The sequence below is a fragment of the Rhinoraja longicauda genome, chromosome 11, assembly GCF_053455715.1.
Source record: "Rhinoraja longicauda isolate Sanriku21f chromosome 11, sRhiLon1.1, whole genome shotgun sequence".
NCBI lineage: Eukaryota > Metazoa > Chordata > Chondrichthyes > Rajiformes > Arhynchobatidae > Rhinoraja > Rhinoraja longicauda.
Genome location: NC_135963.1, coordinates 14,864,217 through 14,892,047, shown reverse-complemented (window position 1 = coordinate 14,892,047; position 27,831 = coordinate 14,864,217). Strand labels below are relative to the sequence as shown.

The window sequence follows — 27,831 nt, the reverse complement described above, 5'->3', positions numbered from 1 at the left end:
ATTGACTGGGTAAATGTAAAAATTGTCCCTAGTGTGTGTAGGATAGTGTTAATGTGCGGGGATCGCTGGGCGGCACGGACTCGGTGGGCCGAAGGGCCTGTTTCCGCGCTGTGTCTCTAAATCTAAAAAATCATAATGATCCACACAGAGAAGAAACATTTGCTAAGAAATTCAGGTTCATCGGAGTAAAAAACGTGTGGCTCTGCCGGGCAGATTGAGAAATTACCCTCCAGGCAAGGATAAACCAATTGCAAACACTCCCAGGTACCCCCTTTGAATATTCAGACACTCCCCAGGTCCACTGCTAAATGTTCACACTCCCCAGATCCCTAGTCAATATTCACACACGCCCTGGGTCTACCCGTAAATATTCACAATTTGGGTTTTTTTTTCAGCTTTTGACTTGAATGAAACAAAATGGCGCCAGAAACATGGCGACTCTTGTGTACTTAGTATAATCTATTCCTACACTTATTGTACTTAAGTATGATTGTGCCTATTTATACAAAACTTATTACTGATTGTATGCGAAAAAGGAAGTTCACTGCATCCAAGTACATGTGACAGTAAAGTCCCCTTGAAGCATTGAAATTAAAGCAGCAGCCCAGGCAATATCATGACGAGTCTAAGCAACCACATTTTGTCTATCGACATCAAATCCATTTTCCCACATTTGGTCTGATTGCCAATTTTAGCGCCCAGAATATTTCAACTTTCAAAAAGTCTTTGACAAGGTCCCACACAAGAGATTAGTGTGCAAAATTAGAGCACATGTTATTAGAACACAAAATTAGAGCACATGTGGGGGCTCAGGACTTTCATCGGCCTGCTCGGCTCGGCCCTGGGACTTACCATCGCCCGGTGGGGGCTCAGGACCTTCATCGGCCTGCTCGGCTCGGCCCTGGGACTTTCCATCGCCCAGTGGGGGCTTCAAAAAGTTGGGAGCCTCGATCACCTCGTGGCACCACGGGAGAAGAAATCAGGAGGAGATAAGACTTTGCCTTCCATCACAGTGAGGGTGTGCCTAGAGCAATCACTGTGATGGCTGTTTGTGTAAAAATTGTGTAAAAATTGTATCTGTGTGTCCTGTGCTTTTTGTTCTCTACTGCCGGACCCTGACGTGAGAGGACGCTGGCGTTGTTTATTCGCCGCTTCTCCGTTAGGATAGTTTGTTTGTTTTTATGTTTGATTGTTTATGTAAAGCGCTTTGAGCACCTGATAAGGCGCTATATAAAATAAATGTTTATTATTATTATTATTATTATTTGAGGGTAAGGTATGGACATGGATAGAAAACTATAAGAAAATAACTGCAGATGCTGGTACAAATCGAAGGTATTTATTCACAAAGTGCTGGAGTAACTCAGCAGGTCGGGCAGCATCTCGGGAGAGAAGGAATGGGTGGACGTTTCGGGTCAAGACCCTTCTTGGGTTTCTAGAGAACTGGTTGGCAGATAGAAAGCAAAGAGTAGGAATTAATGGGTCCTTTTCAGAATAAGATGAGGAAAAACTTATGTGAGGCAGAAGGCAGAGGAGGCCAATTCACTGGATGTTTTCAAGAGAGAGAGTTAGATTTAGTTCTTAGGGCTAAAGGAATCAAGGGATAAGGGGGAAAAGCAGGAACGGGGTACTGATTTTAGATGATCATATTGAAAGGCGGTGCTGGCTCGAAGAGCCAAATGGCCTACTCCTGCAACTATTTTTCTATGTTTCTGAGTTTGTGCACATTCATGTTTCATCATTTCCAGATGCAGCATCTCTATTTCACTTTGGAGACCAGACTATAATTGTAGTAGTTTTTAAAGTGAAAAAGACAATGTTGTGTAAAACAAGAAGTTTTAAAAAGCATCTAAGACTTTGACTATGACTGAAAATGAAACTTAGATGTTAATTTTTAGTAGATAATTGACAAATTTTGTCAGCAATGATGAAATAATAGCTGTGCAAGACTTTATTAAGCCCACACTTGGAGTATTGTATACAATTCAAGTTGCCCGACTGGAGGAAGGGCATCGTTTTACTGGAACGAATGTAAAAAAATATTTAAGATTGCGATCTTGACTGGAGGGTATGAGTTTGAAGGATAGGCTGGGGCTTTCTTCCCTGCAGAGGGAAGGCTGAGGGATGACCTTATTGAGGTTTGTAAGCTCATGAGGGGAATAGATGAGTTGAATATCCACACTCATTTCCTCGTAGGGGAATCTAAACTAGAGGGCATAGGTTTAAGATAAGAGGGGAAAGATTCTAAAAAGGGAACACAATTTTTCACGCAAAATGGTGCATTGAACAAGCTGCCAGAGTAAGCGGTAGAGGTAGGTACAGCATTTAAAAGATACTTGGGCAGCTACCTGGAAAGGAGGTTTTGGAGGGATATGATTTTTAGATTTAGAGATACAGCGCAGAAACAGGCCCTTTGGCCCACCGGGTCCGCGTCGCCCAGCGATCCCCGCACACTAACACTATCCTACACCCACTAGGAACAATGTTTACATTTGCCCAGCCAATTAACCTACATACCTGTACATCTTTGGAGTGTGGGAGGAAACCGAAGATCTTGGAGAAAACCCACGCAGGTCACGAGGAGAACGTACAAACTCCGTACAGACGGCACCCGTAATCAGGATCGAACCTGAGTCTCCGGCGCTGCATTCGCTGTAAGGCAACTCTTCCGCTGCGCCACCGTGCCACCATATGGACCAGATGCAGGTTGGTGGGAATAGCTCAGATGCAATAGGCCAAGGGAACTGTTGTCAAGAGTATTTAATCATGTGTATCAGGACCAAAAGAATAAAGTTATTACTGCAGCTTTACAGGTGCATTAAACTCAACAACAAATACCATAAATTATCAGTTATTAGTCATACAGCACGGAAACAGGCTCTTCACCCCACGCCAACCTAAATGCCCCATCTACGCCAGTCCCAACATGCCATGTTTGGCCCCTATCCCTCTAAACCTTCATGTGTAGGAAAGAACTGCAGATGCTGGTTTAAATCAAAGATAGATACAAAATGCTGGAGTAACTCAGCGGGACTGACAGCATCTCTGGAGAGAAGGAATGGGTGATGTTTCGGGTTGAGACCCTTCTTCAGAGACCTCCCCTCTAAACCTTCCCCTTCTTTGCAGCTGTCCAAATGTCTTTTAAATGTTGTTATAGCACCTGTCTCAACTGCCTCTTTTGGCAGCTCATTCCATACACCCATGAACATATTGCACCTCAGGTTCTAGCAAACCAGACCATTGACAGTGCGAGCCAAAGTGGAGTGCCATCTTACTAGTGCCAGTAGTACTATAGTAATTCAGTGCTGAGTACTGAATTACTTCTATAGAAAAATCAGTGCTGAGTTAGGGGTTGCGGTTAGGGTAAGCAGGGTGGATCAAGAGTCAGGCGGTTGATGGGATGAAGCTGTTCTTGAACCTGCAGGTAACAATTCCCAGGGTCCTGCAACAACTTTTCGATGATAGCAGAAAGATGAAGGCGTGGCCAGGTGTGGGTCTTCAAGCCATCAGCTGCCTTCTTATCATATCATATCATATATATACAGCCGGAAACAGGCCTTTTCGGTCCTCCAAGTCCGTGCCGCCCAGCGATCCCCGCACATTAACACTATCCTACACCCTCTAGGGACAATTTTTACATTTACCCAGCCAATTAACCTACATACCTGTACGTCTTTGGAGTGTGGGAGAAAACCGAAGATCTCGGAGAAAACCCACGCAGGTCACGGGGAGAACGTACAAACTCCTTACAGTGCAGCACCCGTAGTCAGGATCGAACCTGAGTCTCCGGGGCTGCATTCGCTGTAAAGCAGCAACTCTACCGCTGCGCTACCGTGCCGCCCTGAGAAAGTGGTTTCTGCAGATCTCTGATGGTGGAGTGATCAATACTGATGATGGACCGGACAATGTCCACCATTCTTTTACAGCCCACTCCGTTGTTGAGCATTTGGATTACTGAACCTGGACACGTGCAACCAATCAGTTTTCTCTCCACCTTACATCAGAAGTTTGGTTCGAGTATTCTGCGATATGCTGATTCTTCATGATTCTTTGAGGAAGCAGTCGTTCTTTGTGATTGCATCAATGTACTGGCATTTGGACATCATCAGAGGTGGCCATAACTGATAGTAGTAGAATTAGGCCATTCAGCCCATCAAGTTCACTCTGCCATTCAATCATGGCTGATCTATCTCCCCCCTCCTAACCACATTCTCCTGCCTTCCCCCCATAACCTCTGACACCTAGAAGCTAGAAGTGTCCAGGATGCTCTCCACTGCCACTATTGAAGACTGGTGCACAGTCGCTCAGCTCTCCCCGAATTCAACAATCAGCTCCTTAGTCTTGTTAACGTTGTGAGGGAGGTTGTTGTTCTGGAACCACTCAACCAGATTATCGATCTCTTTCATATACTCTGATTTATCATGACCTGTTATTTGTCCAATAATGTGGTATCATTGGTGACTTTAAAGGTGGCACTGCATCTGCGTCTAGCTACACAGTCCTGTGCATAAAGCAAGCAGAGCAGGGGACCGAGCGAGCATGCAACCTTCAAGAGCCCTGATGCTGATGGTCAGTGAGGAGGAGGTTTCGTTGCCAATTCATATTGACTGAGGTCTGCTTATGAGGGGGGTCACGAATCCAGTTACATAAGGAGAGTGCAGAGCAGAGCACCAGTGAGATCACATTGGCTGATGATCCATTGTGGCGGTAGGTCAATTGAAGGACCAGCTCATTCCTTACTCAGGCAGGAGTTGATCTGCATCACAGCCACTCAAAGTACTTCCAGCACAACAGACGTGCCACCAGTAGGTAATCTATTATACTTTTATTGCCACATGTACTTAGGTACAGTAAAAATTCATTTTTTGCACACAATCAGTAATAATCTTACTATAAATAGGCACAATCACACTTAAGTACAAGAGTGAAGGAATGGTAGATTAGACTGAGAGAACACACGAGTTGCCACATTTCCAGCAACATTTTATATTATTCAAGTCCAAAGTTGAAAAATATTTATCAAAATATGAATATTTACAGGTAGACACAGGGAGAACATAGAGAATAGGTGCAGGAAGAGGCCATTCGGCCCTTCGAGCCAGCACCGCCTTTCATTGTGATCATGGCTGATTGTCCCCAATCAATACCCCGTGCCTGCCTTCTCCCCATATCTCTTGATTCCACTAGCCCTGAGAGCTCTATCTAACTCTCTCTTAAATCCATCCAGTGATTTGGCTTCCACTGCCTTCTGTGGCAGAGAATTCCACAAATTCACAACCTCAGTTTTAAATGGCCTCCCCTTTATTCTAAGACTGAGGCCCCTGGTTCTGGACTCGCCCAACATTGGGAACATTTTTCCTGCATCTAGCTTGTCCAGTCCTTTTATAATTTTATATGTTTCTATATGATCCCCTCATCCTTCTAAACTCCAGTGAATACAAGCCTAGTCTTTTCAATCTTTCCTCATATGTCAGTCCCGCCATCCCAGGGATCAATCTCGTGAACCTACGCTGCACTGCCTCAATTACAAGGATGTCCTTCCTCAAATTAGGAGACCAAAACTGTACTCAATACTCCAGATATGGTCTTACCAGGGCCCTATACAACTGCAGAAGAACCTCTTTACTCCTATACTGAAATCCTCTCGTTATGACTGCCAACATTCCATTAGCTTTCTTCATTGCCTGTTGTACCTGCACGCCAACTTTCAGTGACTGGTGTACAAGGATACCCAGGTCTCGCTGCACCTCCCCCTTACCTAACTTAACTCCATTGAAATAATCTGCCTCCTTGTTTCTGCCGCCAAAGTGGATAACCTCACATTTATCTACATTATACTGTATCTGCCACGCATCTGCCCACTCACTCAACCTGTCCAGGTCACCCTGCAACCTCCTAACATCCTCTTCACAGTTTACACTGCCACCCAGCTTTGTGTCATCCTCAAACTTGCTAGCGTTGCTTCTAATTTCCTCTTCCAAATCATTAATATATATGGTAAACAGTTGCGGCCCCAACACTGAACCTTGCGGCACTCCACTCGCCGCTGCCTGCCATTCTGAAAAGGACCCGTTTACTCCTACTCTTTGCTTCCTGTTTGCCAACCAATTTTTTATCCATGTCAACACGCTACCCCCAATACCATGTGCTCTAATTTTAGTTACCAATCTCCCGTGCAGGACCTTGTCAAAGGCTTTCTGAAAGTCTAGATACACTACATCCACTGGCTCCCCTTCATCCATTTTATTTGTCACATATTCAAAAAATTCCAGAGGATTAGTCAAGCGTGATTTCCCTTTCATAAATCCATGCTGACTTGGACTTATCCTTTTACTGCTATCCAAATGTACCGTTATTACCTCTTTAATAATTGACTCCAGCATCTTTCCCACCACCAAAGTCAGGCTAACTGGTCTGTGATTCCGTTTTCTCTAGCTCCTTTCTTGAAAAGTGGGATAACATTAGCTATCCTCCAATCCACAGGAACTGATCCCGAATCTATTGAACATTGGAAAATGATCACCAATGCGTCCACTATTTCTAGAGCCACCTCCCTGAGGACCCTGGGATGCAGACCATCAGGCCCAGGGGGTTTATCATCCTTCAGTCCCATTAGCCTACCCAATACTATTTCTATGAAATAGCGCATGAATGAGTGTATGAATATTTGCTGTAGTCTGTGAACATTTAGTGGTAGACCTGGAGATTGTGTGAATATTTACTGGAGGTCTCAGGGAATGTTTGGACTCTCAATCAGTTTATTCTTACCTGGTAAGCAATCGCCATTTCTCAATCTGCCCGATGAACCCGAATGTCTTGGCAACTGTTTGCTCTGTGTGGATTAAAATGGACATTACTCCCAATTAGGAGAGTCCTGTTGCCTCAGAATGGAAGGGCAATTTCTGAACAGATAGTACTGTACAGAGAAAATGCTTTAATTTTTCTTTTGAAATCAAGGTTCGGAAACTCAGGTCAAATTGTTTAGCATTTCCCCATGTACAGACATTCCTTGACTTACGTAATTTGTATAAGCTCGCACTTATGTAAATAATTTGGGCAGTTTGTAATTTCCACAACACTCGGAAACAAGGCCAGCAATGCTTACCCAGAAACCCACGCCCTGCAGAAAGTGCCCCAACGGTGAAACAGAACTGAAGGCAGCAATGGCGTCCCTAGAAGGCACCGCATCACAGAAGGTGCCCCCAATGGCGAGACGGAACTCAAGGCAGCAATGCTGATCCAGAAGGCCGTGTGCTGCAGAAAATGCCCCGGATGCCACAGAGACAGTTAATTTGTGAAACATAACCCTTTACGCAAGTCGGGGATGCCTGTATACCCCGAGTTTCTTCTTCACATATGATGGCAATCTTAAGTCTTTGGGGATTCAATTATTATGACATTAAACTAGAAAAGAACAATAATCCACCAACAATTCGCAGGTGCAGGAAGTAACACAAATGAGACAACACGAAACAGATTACCAAGAATCGCTGGTTTGGAGATGAGAAACATAATTAAAGGAATAGGCCTCTCAACTTGGAATCCATGTTGAAAAGCTGTAATACAACAAGTGGTCACGTGATCCCCGTTACACAAAATATATAAAAAATAAAACACGTCTTGAGTTTTGAAATTGAGTTTATTTCAGTGTCAGAGAATTCCTATTGAAACTTGCTCCTGTGATATCATAATCCCAGAGATTTTCCTTCACTGTTCTTTCACTCACGGGGATCTGTTTTAACTGTATGAAAAAGATTTGCAAAGAACTAAAGGATGTACCTGTACTGCTTTTCAAATATGGTACAAATAAGCCTCTTCTAATGGAGCTGTACAGCTGAGGTGTGTCATCAGCAGTTTATCCCCAAGGACAGCTTCACATGATACTCATCAGCACACACAGCTGGCATCTAATGCAAGGAAAAGATTCTGTGTACACATACATCATCAACCCGACTCCTAATGCTGCAGCGTCATGTTGAGACAGTAGTCAGAAGGTAAAGGCTATTCAGAACGAGGTAATGAGGAATATGTCAGCAATACTAATTAAACAGCAGCTTTTACTTTGCTTCAGTTTACTGTCCTTACTATCCGTAAAGGAGGCTGGTGTCAACTGTCTTAAGAGTCCAGACTAGTTGTAGCCACAGTATCCACCTCAGCAGATCTCGCTCGCCACGATCCATCTACGACTCTAAATGGAGGGGTGTTGAGAACTACCCCTCATTTGGCATATTGTACGGTATCCCAGCAATAACAGATCAAAAGGAAAAGGGGATTCTCATGGGTTTTATCACCTACAGGGTATTCAGCAAGTGAAAAAATATATATAATTGATTCTCCTACTCCCCAAACCCAAAATGTTAATAAAATTTGATTCCCGCTGTATGGAAAACATTAACACTGTTGCACCACACAGCCATTTCTTTTAAATATTGTGGTTTCGTTCATTCCCAAAATATACAGCAACATTGCTCGATTCCAACAAATAGTGTAAAAGTCTAATTATAATTAGTATAATGTTACATAAATTGGAAAGTGATGCTTTCTTTTTTTTTTTAAACTAGATATTATAAATTACGAAAGACAGCCACCCAAGTGGGCCATTTCGGAGCACTCTCACAGCTTTTAACTGCACTGCGTGATAGTGGGTAGAATAAACAGCATTAACAGGTTTAATTGTCTGCAGGTTTCCAGACGAAGGGTTAAAAGGCAACACTGTCACACTTTTAGTTCTTTGCAGATCTGGTGGAATTATAAATCCCAACACTGGTAGAGTAGGATAACAACAGAGGCTGAAAAAAATTGCGCATTCAAATGCTCTAAATAAAGACTAGCCTCGTGCACAGACCAGTCCTTTTGGTCAGAGGTGTCGACCCTCCTCTCCCATGTCATACAGTCTGCTTTATTCCTGCACCCCCCAATGCCAATTAAACAAGTGCAATGAATCCAAACAAAATCCAGCCTCAATTAACCACAGCCATTTGTTAATTACAGAGATTCCTTAAAACATCAAGTCAGACATCTTTAACCAGGTTAAATGCCATCACGGTGCCAAAGTGATGAATCGGTTGCATGAAATTCTCAAGTCAAGTTCAAAACCAGATACTTGTCGCACCCTCCCTCCGGAAAACTTTCCAAAACACAAAAATACAATAATTGGTGTTTATTTTAAAAAAAGCTATCCTCCTGTTATTTTGTCTTCACCTTCCCGTTCATCACCTCCCCGTTTTCCAGCAAGTGCCCACCGTTTTCCGCTGCTGGCTTGCCGTTCTTCACAGCCCCTCTGCATTTCCGTTCCGTGCTCTTGGGCAGCCTCCTTCCCTTGGTGTAGGCCTGGTACCAGAAGTTAGAAAAGAGGATAAAGAAGAATGTTCCGTACATCCACACAAGGTGGATGAAGATGGGGAACTGGTAATCGCAGTGATCCATGAAGTAGTACTGGTTGACGTGCAGTGAGACAACAATGAACTGGACCTGAAAGACAGGGGGGGGGGGGGGGGGGAAAGGAAGATAATGAAAATAAAGTTAACCAAATGGTACGATATTCACCACACGACAGTAAGCTGACTGGAAACATTTAAACTCAGAAGGCGAAGGATCTCGACCCGAAGCACCACCCATTCCTTCTCTCCAGAGATGCTGCCTGGCCTGCTGAGTTATTCCAGCATTTTATGTCTATCTTTGGTGTAAACCAGCATCTACATTTCCTTTGTAAACAACACCAATTTATTGTTTGCTCAATAAGGGCGGCACGGTAGCGCAGCGGTAGAGTTGCTGCTTTATAGCGAATGCAGCGCCGGAGACTCAGGTTCGATCCTGACTACGGGTGCTGCACTGTAAGGAGTTTGTCCGTTCTCCCCGTGACCTGCGTGGGTTTTCTCCGAGATCTTCAGTTTCCTCCCACACTCCAAAGACGTACAGGTATGTAGGTTAATTGGCTGGGTAAATGTAAAAATTGTCCCTAGTGGGTGTAGGATAGTGTTAATGTACGGGGATCGCTGGGCGGCACGGACTTGGTGGGCCGAAAAGGCCTGTTTCCGGCTGTATATATATGATATGATATGATATGAATCAGGCTCACTGCAGAGATTGAACAGAGGTTAACACGAATTTTAATGCCAACTAGACCAAGTGGACCTGTTGAGCCCAAACTTCTCCTGCATTGGTGCAGCACCCTCTCCCCCCCCCTCTCCTCCCCCCCACCCTCTTGCCCCTCCCCCCTCCCCCACCACTCCATCCCCCTTATCCTCCCTCCTTCCTCCTCCCTCCCTCCCTAGGAGATAAGATTTAAACTTTAAAATGTGAATAACATTAAAAAATATAACACCGATTTCAATGAAACTTCTTCCATTAGCACCAAAGGGACGACGGTGAGTAAGGTGGGCCTAAAATTGTCACGCTATCGTGTACCGTTTTGGCTGTAGCTCAGGAAGAAACAAACAAACAAACAAACGAGAGTTTTAGCATTATAGATATTGGCATTATTTTTAGGGTTGTTATTATTGTCACATGTACCAAGCTATAATGAACAGCTTTGTTTTGTATGTTATCCAATCAAATCAGATAATACTATGCATAAATACAAGGGGCAACACAGTGGTAGAACTGCTGCTTTACAGCGACAGAGACCCGGCCGGGTTCAATCCTAACTTTGTGTGCTGTGTGTATGGAGTTTGTGTGTTCTCCCTGTGACTCTCTCATTCACTCCCTACATGCTAGGGGTAATTTACAGAAGCCAGTTAACCCACAAACCCGCATGTTCTTGGGATGTGGGAGGAAACCAGATCATCCAAAGGAAACCTACTGTAGCCATGATGTCAAGTATCCTGATAAGCTTTGGGAGTATGCTACTAGCTAGAGAGAGACAGAAACACTGGGACCAGGAGAACAAAGAAGCACTGTGAAAATGGTCACGTGATGGACATCTGGTGAGAGCAGAGCTGAAGGTAAACTTCATGGCTATGTAGTGTGGCCTTGAGAAGATAAGGTGTCTGGGAACGGCCATTTTGTAAAGGAACCATATGATGAGAATGAAAATATGAACAGGCAACATAATTACAAACTCTCTAGCCTGATAAGGAACGAAGATGCGTTTTGTTTATTCAGCACTTGGGATGAGTGACAACTTGAAATGATTGACTTCGGAATTGTGAGAGCCTTGGGTTAGAGGAAAGGCTTCCTTTAGGAGTTTGAAGGAAAATTAGTAGAAAAGAAGGGCAGTCCAAGACTTCAGGGGCAACGACGAGGAAACAACTATGGCAAGAAGGAGGGACCCGAGTTTAAAGCTCAGAGAAGACTACCCCCTAACAACAGAGTAAATCTGGTCAATTCATTCATCTGGGTAATATCGGAGTCCAAGTCATGAGCTTTGTGATTTAGTTTGAGAAGTGATATGTTGAAATAGTAAAGTAAATGAGAAGTTAATAGAAGTCAACAGTTTGCATGGATGTTTAAGGTACTCAAGTGTAAATAAACATTAAGTTGCATTAAACCTTGGTTTAGAGTCTTTTGTTCGACACGTCAGTTGATACCCTATGGAGGTAATAGGGCAATTTACAGAAGCCAATTACCGCATGTTCTGGGAATGTGGGAGGAAACCAGAGCATGCAGAGGAAACCTACAGTTACAGGGAGAACATGCAAACTCCACACAGAACTCCAGCACTGGGAGGCAGCAGTTCTACCAGCTGGATCACTGTGCCACCCATTATTGGGATCTTAATGACAGAAAGGTTGGCGCAAACAGATTGAATAATTAGTGAAAATTTAGTGTAAGGTGAGAAAAAAGAGCTGGTCTTTGGAGATTAATTGGATAGTTGTAACAATGAACCAATTAGCCTGCTGTGCTGGAGTATTCTATGGTTCCATCCAATATCACCAGCAAATAGTCATTATTTAATTGCTGTTTGTGGGACCTTGGTGCCCAAGCTGCCGCTGTCTTTCCAGAAACACAGTCAGCATTACCTGCCTCTGCTTCAAATTGAACCATTGGCTGCAAAGCAACTTGTTCGGTCATGAAAAGCACTGTATAAAATGTGGCATTATTATTGACATGGAAAGGTCCAAAATGTTGAAGGAACAGAAGGGGTGACGCAGTGGTGCAGCAGTAGACTTGCTGTCTCACAGGGCCAGAGACCCGGGTTCAATCCTGATTACGGGTGCTGTCTGTATGGAGTTTGCACGTTCTCCCCGTGACCTGCGTAGGTTTTCTCCGGGAGCTCCGGTTTCCTCCCACATTCCAAAGACAGACCAGTTTGTAGGCTAATCGGCTTGGTAAAATTGTAAATAGTCACCGTGTGTAGGGTAGTGTCAGTTTGCGGGGAAATCGGTGGTCGGCGCCGAGCCGTTGTATATCTAAACTACTCAGCGAGTCGGGCACCATCCCTGGGGGACATGGATAAGTGACATTCCAGGGCAAGACCCTTCTTCAGACTCCATTCAAACCGGCATCTGCAGTTCCTTGTTGCTATTGAGGGCGTGCAGCATAGGTTTACTAGGTTAATTCCCGGAATGGCGGGACTGTCATATGTTGAAAGACTGGATCGACTAGGCTTGTATACACAGGAATTTAGAAGGATGAGAGAGGATCTTATCGAAACGTATAAGATTATTAAGGGGTTGGACACGTTAGAGGCAGGAAACATGTTCCCAATGTTGGGGGAGTCCAGAACAAGGGGCCACAGTTTAAGAATAAGGGGTAGGCTATTTAGAACGGAGATGAGGAAAAACTTTTTCAGTCAGAGAGTTGTGAATCTGTGGAATTCTCTGCCTCAGAAGGCAGTGGAGGCCAATTCTCTCAATGCATTCAAGAGAGAGCTAGATAGAGCTCTTAAGGTATGGGGAGAAGGCAGGAACAGGGTACTGATTGAGAATGATCAGCCAAGATTACATTGAATGGCGGTGTTGGCTTGAAGGGCCGAATGGCCTCCTCCTGCACCTATTGTCTATTGTCTACATTATTATTATTATTATTGGCAAAAAAAAAATCTGTAATCTCTACAGTTTTTAGAAATGTTCATTTAGCTTTTCCATGCTGCTAGTCTTTAAAATGAGGCTAGAGTTCAAATGGCCTCAACATTTCGACATTCGACTAATTATTTCCACACCATTTATTCCTGGAACAAAGTTCGCAGATGCGAGTCAAGCATCTCCTCGCAACTCCCACTTCCCCTTACCCAGTAACAGTCTACACTAAAGAAGGGGCACTGCACACACCCATTCCCATCACATCAGGAAGCCAAAAGGGTAGCACTGACCAGTTGGATGGCTGTCATGTACTTTTTCCACCAGAGATATTTCTGAAACGTTGGACCAGCTGCAGACAGGCCATAATAGAAGTACATGATGACGTGGACGATCGAGTTCACCATTGCATGGAAGGATCCCATACCACCTGCAGGAAGCACAGAGTCAGCCATTAGAACACAAAGTGCCAACACCAAACATTGCCAATCCAGAGGTGGTTTACAAGAATGATCCCAGGAATGAGTAGGTTAACCTATAACGATGATCCCAGGAATGAGTAGGTTAACCTATGACGAGCGTTTGTCGGCACTGGGCCTGAGCTCGCTGGAGTTTAGAAGAATGATGGGGGGGGGGGGGGGGAGGCTAATCGAAACATACAGAACAGTGAAAGGCTTGGATAGAGTGGACGTGGAGAGGATGTTTCCACTAGTGGGAAAATCTAGGACCAGAGGTCATGGCCTCCGAATTAAAGGATGCTCTTTTAGGAAGGAGATGAGGAGACATTTAATTAGTCAGAGGGGAGTGAATCTGTGGAATTCTTTGCCACAGAACACTGTGGAGGACAACTCAGCGGATATTTTTAAGACAGAGAGATAGATAGATTCTTGATTAGTACGGGTGTCAGAGGTTATGGGGAGAAGGCAGGAGAATGGGGTTAGGAGGAAGAGATAGATCAGCCATGATTGAATGGCGGAGTAGACTTGATAGGCCGAATGGCCTAATTTTACTCCTATTCCTTATAAACTTTAGCTCAATCAAAGAAACATTGTTCTCTCTGTGTACCTGGTCCAAACTTGACACCCCACCACCAGGTCCAAGGCATGATCGAGTGGTGAAAGATGTGAAGAAAGGTAATCTGACTGTTCTTCTTCCGCAGAACAAAGAATACCTAAGATATTGAAACAGAATCACGTCATGCAGTGCACTGTACAGAAAACAATGGTTCAATCACAATATAATCACCCTGCTCATAACGTCAGCATAATGTAGGCATTCAGAACCTATTTCCCCAGGATGGAAATGTCAAAGACTTGAAGACATAACCCAAGGTAAAAGAGACAAAGTTTAATGGAGATGCAACGGGCAAGTTTTATTTTTACACAGAGGGTAGTGGGTCGGGCTGCCTGGATTGCTGGTGGAAGCAAATACAATGCTAACATTTCAGACCTTCTTAGATGGGCACATAGATACACAGAGGATGGAGGGATATGGGTTATGTACAAGCAGATGAGATGAGTTTAGCTTGGTGTCATGTTCAGCACAGAGTTTGTGGGCTGAAGGGCCCATTCCTGTGCTGTACTGTTCTATGTTCTCCATTCTGCAAGAATCTAGCTACACTAATTAAGTATTCAGAGATATGACTGAACTCTTAGTACCAAAATAAGTTGAACCCTAGTCAGAAACCCAGGGGGGGGGGAGAGAGAGAGGAGGGAGCAGAGTGTTTGAAATGAAATGGAGGGACTTTTATTCAATGGGTTGAAATTAATTAGATCCGAAGGGGTTATGTGCTAACAAGCAAGACCTCCATCTCCCAAGTACATCAAAGATTCCCTTTGTAATCTCACTCTGCATTCACTTGGTGGAAGAAACTGGTAGCTAGTGATCTTTCGATTTGAAAAGAAAACAACGAATGCACAGGAAATATTTATTTTACAGACACCTAAAAATAGGAAGTAATCTATTGAAATGCAATCTAATTGTACCAGAGACAAAACGCATGGAAAATGTGTATAATCGGTATTTTAAAATCAGAATGAATCGTTATACTTACTGTGTCAAACAGTTCTATAAACTTGGAAAATAAGAACAGCCATGCTACACGCACCATCTGTGAGGGATTAAAGACGGAAGACTTAGAGCATGGAGTCATCAAGTACCTTAGTATGTGAAGCCCTCAATAAAACTGCACATTCTGCAGAAAATGTTCACACGCAGAACCATGTTCAAATAATAAAGTTTGATAGCAAAATAAGATTTCACCATTTTACAAAAGACAGACTTGCACATAGTCATAACGCGTGGAAACAGGTCCTTCGGCCGAATTTGCCCACACTGAGCAACATGTTGCATATACACTAGTCCCACCTGCCTGCGTTTGGCCAATATCCCTCCGAACCTATCCAATCCATGTACCTGTCTAATTGTTTCTTAAACATTGCAATAGTCCCTGCCTCAACAACCTGCTCTGGCAGCTCGTTCTATACACCCACTACCCTTTGTGTGGAAAAAGTTACCCTTCACATTTGTATTAAATTTTTCTCCCTTCACCTTAAACCTATATCCTCTGGTTCCCGATTGGCCTATTCTGAGCAAGAGACTTTGTGCGTCTACTCGATCTATTCCTCTAATGATTTTATACACCTCTATCAGATTGCCCCTCATCCTCCTGCATTCCAAGGAATAGAGACCCAGCCTACCCAACCTCTCCCTATAGTTCAGACCTTTGAGTCCTGGCAACATCCTCATAAATCTTCTCTGTGCCCTTTCCAACTTGACAAAACTTGGGCGGCACGGTGGCGCAGTGGTAGAGTTGCTGCCTTACAGCGAATGCAGCATCGTCGACTCAGGTTCGATCCTGACTACGGGTGCTGTACTGTACGGAGTTTGTATGTTCTCCCCGTAACCTGCGTGGGTTTTCTCCGAGATCTTCGGTTTCCTCCCACACTCCAAAGACGTACAGGTTTGTAGGTTAATTGGCTGGGCAAATGTAAAAAATTGTCCCTAGGAGGATCGTGTTAATGTGTGGGGATCGCTAGGCGGCACGGACCCGGTGGGCCGAAGGGCCTGTTTCTGCGCTGTATCTCTAAATCTAAAAAAACTTCTTTCCTGCCACATGGTGCCCAGAACTGACTACAATACTCTAAATGCAGCCTCACCAATGTCTTATATAACTGCAACATGACCTCCCAACTTCTACACTGCGTATACATACGCACTTAATAAATATATATATATGTATGTGAAGCAGTTTACGCGCTTCGATATCACAATTGTTGAGTGGAGAAAATGCTGGTTTGGATACAGCAGACAACTTTATGTCATTGCTATTTTTAGAAGTATATTTCACAAATGCTGTTAAAGAGAAATATGGGCCATGGTACTGAGTAATACTCCCTTGATAAATGTTCGAAAGTACCACAAGATCCTTCACAACTCTTTATCGGAGTATCAGTCTAGCGCAAGTCTCTGGAGTAGATCTTGTGCCCTCAACTGCTGATGAAGTGAGAATGCTATCAACTGCCAAAATATATATATATTGATTGATAGGGAAGAATCACCCAAATCAATATAAAAATTACCATTGGGAAGGCTAATTACTGAGAGCAAATATATAATGGGGATCAGTGGTGAAGCAGGTGATATCCTGGAATATTTACATGCAGAAGTTTGGTAACCCTTCGCTTAAACTCTGTACTGTGCTATCTTCAGAAAAACGTGCACATACTAAGCAATGGGCAGCTGCCATTCCTGACCACTGCAAATTTTATCTTTGACTCCTTTGGGTTTTAAATGCCCTGCTTAGTTTTTTTAGTTTAGAGATACAGCACAGAAACAGGCCCTTTGGCCGACTGAGTCCGCATCGAGCAGTGATCCACACACACTAACACTATCTTACAAACACTAGGGACAATTTGCAATTATACCAAGGCAATCAGCCTACAAACCTGTATGTCTTTGGAGTATGGGAGGTAACCGGAGAAAACCCACGCAGGTCATGAGAACGTACAAACTCCGTACAGCCAAGTACCTGTAGTCAGGATTGAACCTGGGTCTCTGACGCAGTATGGCAACAAGTCTGCTGCTGCATCACCATGCCACTGGAAATGGCATTTAAGATCGTAGATACTGAAAGCAGGCTTACTTTATACCAGATTACTGAATGAGATTAAATTTCATTTACGGAATAGCATGGTTGGGGCAAAGAGGCAAATGTGAAAGATTTGCAAAGATAACTCTGTTCCTGGGAACATGACAGTCTCAGGGATGAAAGCGACTCCTAGCTTTGACTAACAAATGTCCGTCCTTACACCACACCAACCAACACCATTTCCATCTTAAAACATTTCCCAATTCCAGCAGATGCTATCTGAAATAGCAGTTTTAGTTGAGTTTGGTTTAGAGAATACAGCATGGAAACAGGCCCTTTGGCCCACTGAGTCCGCACCGACCAGCAATCCCCACACATTAACACTACCCTACACACACTAGGGACAATTTTTGACATTCATACCAAGCTAATTAACCTAAAAATCTATACATCTTTGGAGTGTGGGAGGAAACCAAAGATCTCAGAGAAAACCCACGCAGGTCATTGGGAGAACGTACAAACTCCATACACAAGCACCCATAGTCAGGATCGAAACCGGGTCTCTGGCGATGCAAGGCAGTAGCCCTACCTCCACCCAGCTTAATCACTGCCACCCAGTGATTAACATCTGAACTTGATAATGGCTGTCACCTGATTCAAGACTTCTTTATTCTCTTTCCTTCCAACCACCCCGTCACACACCCCATTTCCTTACCTTAAGGGGCAATCCAATGCTAATGAAAAGTATTACTGAAACTTTAGGTTGTCTCTCTGTATAAAACATTATCAGTTTTCATCTCTGTAGGTGGCACTATTGCCTCAGTTTTAAAACAGACTTCCTGCCACTTGGGATGAGCAGATCGCAATTTTACCATGGCCGAAACATGCTCCTAGCTCGACCTCATGCTAAATAACGCAGTATTCGTATGTCTGGAATTATCCTCTGGTTGGAAATGGTTAAATAGGAATATAAACTTGTAACATAAAAAATACAGCTGAAGTAGCCCCAACATGCTTGAAGACCATTTTATAGTACAGAAACAGAAACAGGCTACCAACATAAAAGCAGGGATGTAATCCTGAGGCTCTATGAGGCACTTCTCAGGCCACATTTAGAGTATTGCGAGCAGTTTTGGGCCCCATTTCTGAGGAAGGATGTGCTGGTACTGGAGAGGGTCCAGAGCTTTACAAGAATATTTCCAGGGATGATTCAGTTATCATTTGATGAGTATTTGTTAGTTTAAAAGTATGAGGGGGGGCACCTCATTGAAACTCACCCAATAGTGAAAGGCCTGGATAGAATGGGAGAGGATGTCTCACTGGAATTTAGAAGGATGAGAGGGGATCTTATAGAAAGATATAGAATTCTTAAGGGATTGGACAGGCTAGATGCAGGGAAATGTTTGCTGATGTTGGGGGAGTCCAGAACCAGGGGGGGTCACAGTTTAAGAATAAGGATTAGGCCATTTAGAACTGAGATGAGGAAAAAAAATTCACCCAGAGAGTTGTGAATCTGTGGAATTCTCTGCCACAGAAGGTAGTGGAGGCCAATTCGTTGGATGTATTCAAGAGAGAGTTAAATATAGCTCTTAGGGCTAACGGAATCAAGGGATATGGGAAGAAAGCAGGTATTGATTCTGGATGATCAGCCATGTTCATATTGAATGGCAGTGCGGGCTCCAAGGGCCATACTCTTACACCTATTTTCTATGTTTCTGCAAGCGGGGGAGTCTAAGACCAGAGGCCAAAGCCTCGGAATAAAAAGACATGCCTTTAAAAAGAGATGAGGAGGAATTTCATCAGTCAGAGGTTGGTGAAACTGTGGAATTCATTGCCACAGATGGCCCTGGAGGCCAAGTCAGTGGATTTATTCACAAAATGCTGGAGTAACTCAGCAGGTCAGGCAGCATCTCGGGAGAGAAGGAATGGGTGACGTTTCGGGTCGAGACCCTTCTTCAGACTGATGTCGGGGGTGGGACAAAGGAAGGATATAGGTGGAGACAGGAAGATAGAGGGAGATCTGGGAAGGAGGAGGGGAAGGGAGGGACAGAGGAGCTATCTGAAGTTGATATTTCTAAGGTGGAGATTGACAGATACTTAATTGTTACGGGTGTCAAGGGTTATGGGGAGAAGGCAGGAGAATGGGCTTGAGAGGGAAAGATAGGTCAACCATGATTAAATGTCAGAAAAGACTCGATGGGCTGAATTACCTACTTCTGCTCCTATGACATATGAACTTACATTAAGGATAAAACTTTTCACAGAGCAAATGGGATCAGCTATCCGGCTAAAGTAACAATATCAAAACTGCACAAAACTCGTGGCCCAAATGACTAATCAGGGACTGGTCACCAGCTGTTGACAAGTCCACAGTGAGGATAAAGTTCGCAAAGTATGAACAGGAAACGACACAAAGTTTTTATGTGTGCAAAGGAACTGCAGGTGCTGGTTTACACCAAAGATGGACACAAAGTGATGGAGTAACTCAGCGAGGAATGGGTGACACTTCGGGTCGAGACCCTTCTTCAGACTGCTGAAGATCAAGTTTTTTCTTCAGCATTATGGAAAAATCTGAAAACTATTTGACCACAGCTAAGATGAGGCTCTGGGAGCAGAATAATGGTTTTAAAAGTGGGAAGAGTATTAATACCAATGACAAAAGTGTGATAATTTGGGACAGAATGGTTGGAAAGACAGTTTCTGTCGGTTTTACAATATAGCATGATTCAATTGTGAATAACTAGGCAGGTCTAGGAATCTCAGTTCAAGCCACGTCTGAACAACAACATTAAAAAGCTTCATCGAGGACATGGGGAAATATGCTGCAAAGCTTCTGTCCGTGTGCCATTATAGAATGGAAGATGTTTTATGCTTTGATATTCAGATTTGTGGACACACACGGCAAAATAAAAAATGAATAAACAAATAAATGCAAAAATATTGAATGGCCACGTGGATACGTCTGGATCGGAGGCACAACGAGTACCTGGAGATCAGACAGTTAACTTCAGTGGCAGAAGCCATCTGTGCGATTTCCATTATTGCTGCTGCTCGATGCATCTACCTTGGGCAGTGCACGGCTGCAGGTTCCCATTTATCATCCAACAGTAGTAAAATTCATAAGAAAGCTGGAAGCATCAAACAATGTGACTACAACTAAACTAATAATAAGTGTGAAGTCACCTTGATACCTGCAACCCCTCCATTCCCCCCCATCGGAAGTTCATAAGTGATAGGAGCAGAATTAGGCCATTAGGCCCATCAAGTCTACTCTGCCATTCAATCATGCTCCAGCACTGAGAACAGCTCAATGTGGAACCTTCCCAGCATGGCGTCCACCTGACACAGCGGTCCCAGAGTATGGTCTAAATCTCGACTGCATAACATTCCACACCAGCTATTGTTCAGCCTCCATAGAACATAATTTCCGTTATTGCTTTTAAATTTGCCATTCACAGTCTGTGGCAAAAATAGACACAAAATGCTGGAGTAACTCATCGGGTCAGACAGCATCTCTGCAGAAGATGGATAGGTGCCATTTCGAGTCAGGACCCTTCTGCAGACCTTACTGAAGAAGGGTCCCGACCAGAAACGTCACCTATCCATTTTCTCCAGTGATACTGCCTGACCCGCTGAGTTACTCCACCATTTTGTGTGTCTGTCTTTGGAATAAACCAGCATCTGCATTGTTCCTGTTTATTACAATCTATGGCACTATTTACCATAGTGCTGAGTTCCAAAATATTATTTGTTTATTTTCCCTTTTTTCTCTCTTCAACAAGCTCATACCATTTAAAAGCACAGTAATTCCACCCAAGTCATCACCTTTGCTGGCCTAAAATTCCTGACCCATTTCAGCATCCCGTGAGTTTTTCCCCAACAACACAAGAGAAGTGGCCTTGCTGTTCTGTTCTGCACGGTCCCTTGAGCCTGAAACTAGTCATGTGGAGGAAGGGCTGCCGAACTTCCCGACAGATGTAAACACTGAATTCTAATGCTAACTGGAGAGCTGATATAGTCACTTAGTGCATTAAAAGGGGTGCATCAGGGTAGCTGGAGGTGGCAAGACACCACCCGACAATGCGCAATCAGCCAGAGTTCAGAACAGTGGCAGGGATTTCTCCAACATCTTTAATGTGGCCAAGAACAAACAGGATAGGCAGAGGAGGGATCAAAGTACTTCCATTTGACTTGGGAATTAGAATGAGCTAAAGGAAGACCCAAGGGGGAAACTGAAAATAAATAACTGACAGGTACAGAAGGTGCACAGACAATTACTCCCGAGGTTAAGACAGGGCACTGGCTCCCAGGAACATGTTCAGAAGCTGGACAATTCGCAGTCTTCCCGGCAATCTATTTAGGTTTGAATTTAGCGTATTGTCACGTGCACCAAGGTACAGTGAAAAGCTTTTGTTGCGTTCTAACTAGTCAGCAGAAAGACAATACACGATTACAACAAGCCATCCACCGTGTACAGATACATGATAGAGGGAAATAACATGAATAACGTTTAGTGCAAGATAAAGTCCGGTAAAGTTCAATCAAAGGTAGTCAGAGGGTCTCCAATGAGGTAGATAGTAGCTCAGGACTGCTCTGCAGTTGTTAAGGGGATGGTTCAGTTGCCAGATAACAGCTGGGAAGAAACTGTCCCTGAATCTGAAGGTGTGCGTTTTCAAATAGAGATATAAGCCAACCAAGGGCAATGTGCAGTTAAAACCAGAGTGTTTAAATCCACCATTACGATAAAGCACACAAACAGAGTTCCCGCACGGCAGGTGGATCCTGCGGTACCGGAGCCCTCAGCAATCCATCCCGCCGGTCTCCGAACAGCTCGTTCATACGTACGCCCTACACCCAAATGTGGTGTATTTAACCTGGGGTGGTCCCGTGGTTAGGCCAATCCCCTTCACAGCTTGGTTACAGGTCACGTACAATAATGGGTGCAAATTCAATTAAATCTTGAGGTGTACGTCATGAAATTAAAACCTGCGAACGGAGGGGAAGTGGGATGGAGGGAAGCAAGTGCTGCAGTATAAGACAAAACCAGGCCCTCTGGCCCATCGTGTCTGTGCCTGACACCATGCCGACCATCTCTTATCTACCGAAGGTATTTATTCACAAAATGCTGGAGCAACTCAGCAGGTCAGGCAGCAACTCAGGAGAGAAGGAATGGGTGACGTTTCGGGTCGAGACCCTTCTTCAGACTCGGGTCGAGACCCTTCTGCAGTCTGAAGAAGGGTCTCGAACCCGAAACGTCACCCATTCCTTCTCTCCTGAGATGCTGCCTGACCAGCTGAGTTACTCCAGCATTTTGTGAATAAATACCTTCGATTTGTACCAGCATCTGCAGTTATTTTCTTATACTATCTCTTATCTACCTGTACATAATCCAAAAGCTTTTAAAATGCCACTATGGTATCTTCTTCAACCACCAATCCTGCAGGCACTCACCACCTTCCCACACGTCATTTTTAAATTTTGCCCCCCCTCACCTTACAACTATGCCCTCTAGTCTTTGACTTGTTAAGTTTCCGACTATCTACGCCTCTCAATATTATATACTTCTATCGGGTCTCTTGCAACCTCAAGCAATCCAGAGAAAGCAATCAATGTCTGTCCAACCTCTCCCCGCATGTAATACGCCCTAATCCAGCCAACATTCTGGTAAACCTCCTCTGCATCCTTTCCAAAGCCGCCACATCCTTCCTGTAAAGGGACAACCAGAACTGCATGCAATTTTCCAAATAGCAAAGTCCTATAAAGCTGCATCATGATATCCCTGACTCTCATACTCAATGCCCCGACTTATAAAAGCAAGCATGCCATATGCCTTCTTAACCACTCCATATACTGATGTTGCCACTTTCAGGGAGCTGTGGACTTGGATCCCAAGGTCCCTCTGTGCATTGAACTGCAGATATCAATTGAACAAAGATAAAACTAATCAAATTTAATTGGATACGGAACATGTTTAGTAAAACACCAATTCTGTCACTGAAATGTGGAGTGAAACAAATTAATTGAGCTAAGCGGAGGAGAGGGTGTAAATCTGGTGAACTAAGACACTGCTTTGAAGTTTATTATTGTCACGTGTACCAAGGCACAGCAGCAGCCTACAGTACAGCAAAGAGCAAGAACAGTCCTTGAAACGGAGACTGCAGATGCGAAGGGAAAAAGGAGGAAAGGATTTGAATGGGAGATGACAAATGAGGCACAACACAGACGACATTTGTAGCTGAATAGTTTCACAAAAATGAGCGGAAACTTGCATCACAATAGCAAAACACAGAGTGCTGAAGGAACTGAGTGGGTTAGGCAGCCTCTGGAGAGGGAACGGGTAAGTGAGGCTTCATATTGCGACCCTGCTTCTAACTGTCCTTTTCCCAGTGGGGGGAGCTGGGAAAAGGTGAGTGCGGAACAAACCCTGGTGGGTGATCGGTGGAAGCAGATGGGGGGGGGGGCTTAATTGGAAGATGAGTAGAGTCAGTGACAAAAGATAGAGGTGAAAGGAGACAAAAAGGTTATCAGACAAAGAGAGAGGAAGAATGAAATGTAAAACAGGTGTGACGTGGTGGAAGGGGACAGAGGGGAAAGTGAAATGGGAGAGGAGTGTATGAAGGTAGGGAAACGAACAGGGTGACGAGAAGAATCAAAATGGCACCCTGTAGTAAGAGGCCAGAAAAACGCAGCAAATGATCTCAAAAGAAGCTGACATTATTTCAGCTGTTAAGAAAAATAACACTGGAATAAACCTGGAAACAAATATTTCCCACCTCCACCTGGGGCAAGAAAGTATTGTTTAGGAGAGAATAAGGGGGTGTAGGAAAAATTACCCAAAACATAAAAGTAAACACGTTGGAACAACAGAGTACAATGGGCAGGTTCAGCTGTTATTTAACACATCCTATGAGGAAGATGCTATGAGGTTGCAGGGTGACTTGGGCGGATGCATGGCAGATGCAGTTTAATGAGGTTATCCACTTTGGTGGTAAGAATAGGAAGGCACATTATTATCTGAATGGTGTCAAGTTAGGAAAAGGGGACGTACAACGAGATACTGGGTGTCCTAGTGTATCAGTCACTGAAAGGAAGCATGGTTAATTCCCGGAATGGCGGTACTGTCGTATGTTGAAAGACTGGAGCGACTAGGCTTATATACACTGGAATTTAGAAGGATAAGAGGGGATCTTATCGAAACATATAAGATTATTAAGGGGTTGGACACGTTAGAGGCAGGAAACATGTTCCCAATGTTGGGGGAGTCCAGAACCAGGGGCCACAGTTTAAGAATAAGGGGTAGGCCATTTAGAACGGAGATGAGGAAAAACTTTTTCAGTCAGAGAGTTGTAAATCTGTGGAATTCTCTGCCTCAGAAGGCAGTGGAGGCCAATTCTCCGAATGCATTCAAGAGAGAGCTAGATAGACCTCTTAAGGATAGCGGAGTCAGGGGGTATGGGGAGAAGGCAGGAACGGGGTACTGATTGAGAATGATCAGCCATGATCACATTGAATGGTGGTGCTGGCTCGAAGGGCCGAATGGCCTACTCCTGCACCTATTGTTTATTGTCTATTGACCGACTATGCAAGCTGAAAATATTTCCAGTGGACATTTTAGCAGTCATTTTCAGACCTCTGTTTGCAGGAACCCTTGCCCATTTAAGTGCAAATGTTAGAAGTTAAGCCAGGCCTCATCCATTATTTTCAAAACATTGAAAACAGGTAAAAAATTGGAAATGTTGCCCCTTATCAGCTGTGTTACAGGCAATCACATTACAACATCCATTTGTTTAGCTCCATTTAAACACAAACGCATTGCTCCAAGCACAATGAGCAGTGCAGGCAAGAGATTGTGTTTCGATTGTTTTAAATGACCTCAAAGATCTGCCAAAACACAGTCCAAACATTGAAACTCTGAGAGCCATGTGGTCCTCTATGTTCACTTGGACAGATCAAGATTTGAACAATGCCTATTACACAATTGCATCCTTAGTTTGTACAAATAGGTAAAGTCTTGCAATAGGTTTGACCACAAAGGGCACCTCTCCCTCAAAACATTCAGTGGAACGGTCTAATTACACAGGTGGGGGAAAGAACTGGAGGTGCTGGTTAAAACCGAAGATAAGACACAAAATGCTGGAGTAACTCAGCAGGACAGGCAGCATCTCTGGAGAGAAGGAATGGCCGATCCTTCTTCAGACTCACAGGAACATATTTCAACGTGGATTATAATTTCAGATAAACAGCGTGTGGCAGTATGCCCACCACTATTCCTCAAAGTATGTTCTTTGTGGGGCCCATAGTACAAAGAAATTGGTCTGACTCTCTTATGGCTTAAAGCTCAGTCCCTCTCTTATCACTATCAGCATCCCTTAGATAAGCTGCTATCAATACAAACGAGATACCAGGGCACTTGGAAACAGAAGTATCAGTCACCTGCATTGTGACGTTCAACCTTCATTTAGGTGAATGAATGAAAGAGTTTGACCCAAGATCAGAGGCATAGCAGTGTAACAATGAACTAGCCTACTTTTTTTTATTCATAGTTAAGTGTTACAATGAACAACAAAAAGAATTGCTGCCTTACAGTGACAAAACTCGGGTTTGATCCTGACTACGGGTGCTGTCTGTACGGAGTTTGTATGTTCCCTCCCGTGACCACGCTTGTTTTCCCTTGAATGCTCCGATTTCCTCCCACACTCCAAAGATGTACAGGTGTGTAGGTTAATTTGGCTTCAGTAAAAATTGTAAATTGTCCTTAGTGTGTAGGATAGTGCTAGCATGCAGGGATCGCTGGTTCGCGGACCTGGTGGGCTGAAGGGCCTGTATGTCTAAACCAAAATTAAACTAAACCATTTGATCAACTTACCAAGCCATTCTTGCACAAATTTCTGGAGTAACTCAGCAGGTCAGGCAGCATCTTAGGAGAGAAGGAATGGGCGACGTTTCAGGTCGAGACCCTTCTTCAGACTGATGTCGGGGGGGCGGGACAAAGGAAGGATATAGGTGGAGACAGGAAGATAGAGGGAGATCTGGGAAGGGGGAGAGGAAGAGAGGAACAGAGAAACGTCGCCCATTCCTTCTCTCCTGAGATGCTGCCTGACCTGCTGAGTTACTCCAACATTTTGTGAATAAATACCTTTGATTTGTACCAGCATCTGCAGTTATTTTCTTATAAAGCCATTCTTGCATCTCACAAATGGGCAACAGTATTAATTCCTGACCTTACACCATTAACTTTTCTATTATGGCTTCCCAGTTTCAATATGCAGCAAACTAGCACATACATTTATCTAAGCCAGATAATGTATCGTTATGCATTAATCATAACAGAAATTTCAAAAAGCTTTGGACGTGTGGTCACCTCTGCTTTGTAAAAACATTGCATACAAGTAAAAATGGGGACCTTATATTAAGTGTTTAATGTAGTCCCTCAAAATACAGGACTTCCCAAATCATTCAAAGTTGCTGGGTTGTACACTGGCTTTAAAGCCAATCTACCATTAAGTGGGAAACTATCTGTTGCATTAGATTCGATAGGTGATGTAAAAGATCAGAAGAAGATTATGTTGAAGAAATAGATGCCATTTCATTTAGTGCCGGAAGGAACTGCAGATGCTGGTTTAAACCGAAGATGGACATAAAATGCTGGAGTAACTCAGCAGAACAAGTAGCATCTCTGGAGAGAAGGAATGGGTGACATTTCCGGGCGAGACCCTTCTTCAGACTGATGTCATAGATGGAGATACATAGATAAGGAAGTGTAACGTGTGACAATAGGAGAAAGGGAATGGAGATCAAGGAAAATGTGGAATAGATCATTGTTAGCTGGGAGAAGGTAACCACAAAGCAAACAGAGATAAACTGTAGTCGGAAGCAGTAGGACTGGTTGGAAAACTGGGAAGGGGAAGGGATGGAGAGAGATGGAAATCAAGGGTTACTTGAAGTTAGAGAAGTCAATGTTCATACCGCTGGGGCGTAAACTGCCCAAGCGAAATATGAGGTGCTGTTCCCACAATTTGCTCTGGTACTTACTCTGACAATGGAGGAGGCCCAGAACAGAAAGGTCGGGAAATTGACAGGGGAGAGCCGGTGGATGTGGTGTACCTTGACTTTCAGAAAGCCTTTGACAAGGTTCCACATAGGAGATTAGTGGGCAAAATTAGAGCACATGGTATTGGAGGTAGGGTACTGACATGGATAGAAAATTGGTTGACAGACAGAAAGCAAAGAGTGGGGATAAATGGATCCCTTTCAGAATGCCAGGCAGTAACTAGTGGGGTACCGCAAGGCTCGGTGCTGGGACCGCAGCTATTTACAATATACATTAATGACTTGGATGAAGGGATTAAAAGTACCATTAGCAAATTTGCAGATGATACAAAGCTGGGTGGTAGTGTGAACTGTGAGGAAGATGCTCTGAGGTTGCAGGGTGACTTGGACAGGTTGTGTGAGTGGGCGGATGCATGGCAGATGCAGTTTAATGTGGATAAGTGTGAGGTTATCCACTTTGGTGGTAAGAATAGGAAGGCAGAGTATTATCTGAATGGTGTCAAGTTAGGAACAGGGGACGTACAATGAGATCTGGGTGTCCTAGTGCATCAGTCACTGAAAGGAAGCATGCAGGTACAGCAGGCAGTGAAGAAAGCCAATGGAATGTTGGCCTTCATAACAAGAGTTGCTATTGAGGGCGTGCAGCGTAGGTTTACTAGGTTAATTCCCGGAATGGCAGGACTATCAGATGTTGAAAGACTGGAGCGACTAGGCTTGTATACACTGGAATTT

At 43.9% G+C, this 27,831-nt stretch overlaps 1 protein-coding gene across 5 annotated transcripts in view; it reads right to left on the bottom strand.

Annotated features, from left to right (window-relative positions):
* Positions 1-7,598: 7,598 nt before the first annotated feature.
* LOC144598315 (very long chain fatty acid elongase 1-like) overlaps positions 7,599-27,831 on the bottom strand; it is an 87,642-nt gene continuing 67,409 nt past the window's right edge. For all 5 annotated transcript variants that reach the window (XM_078408303.1, XM_078408304.1, XM_078408302.1 and 2 more), the window contains 4 exons: positions 15,013-15,069; positions 14,025-14,130; positions 13,253-13,389; positions 7,599-9,471 (listed from right to left, as the gene is read on the bottom strand). In XM_078408303.1, the coding sequence (XP_078264429.1) occupies positions 9,187-9,471; positions 13,253-13,389; positions 14,025-14,130; positions 15,013-15,069 (585 nt within the window). In that variant the 3' untranslated portion in view covers positions 7,599-9,186. The remainder of the gene's footprint in view (positions 9,472-13,252; positions 13,390-14,024; positions 14,131-15,012; positions 15,070-27,831) is intronic.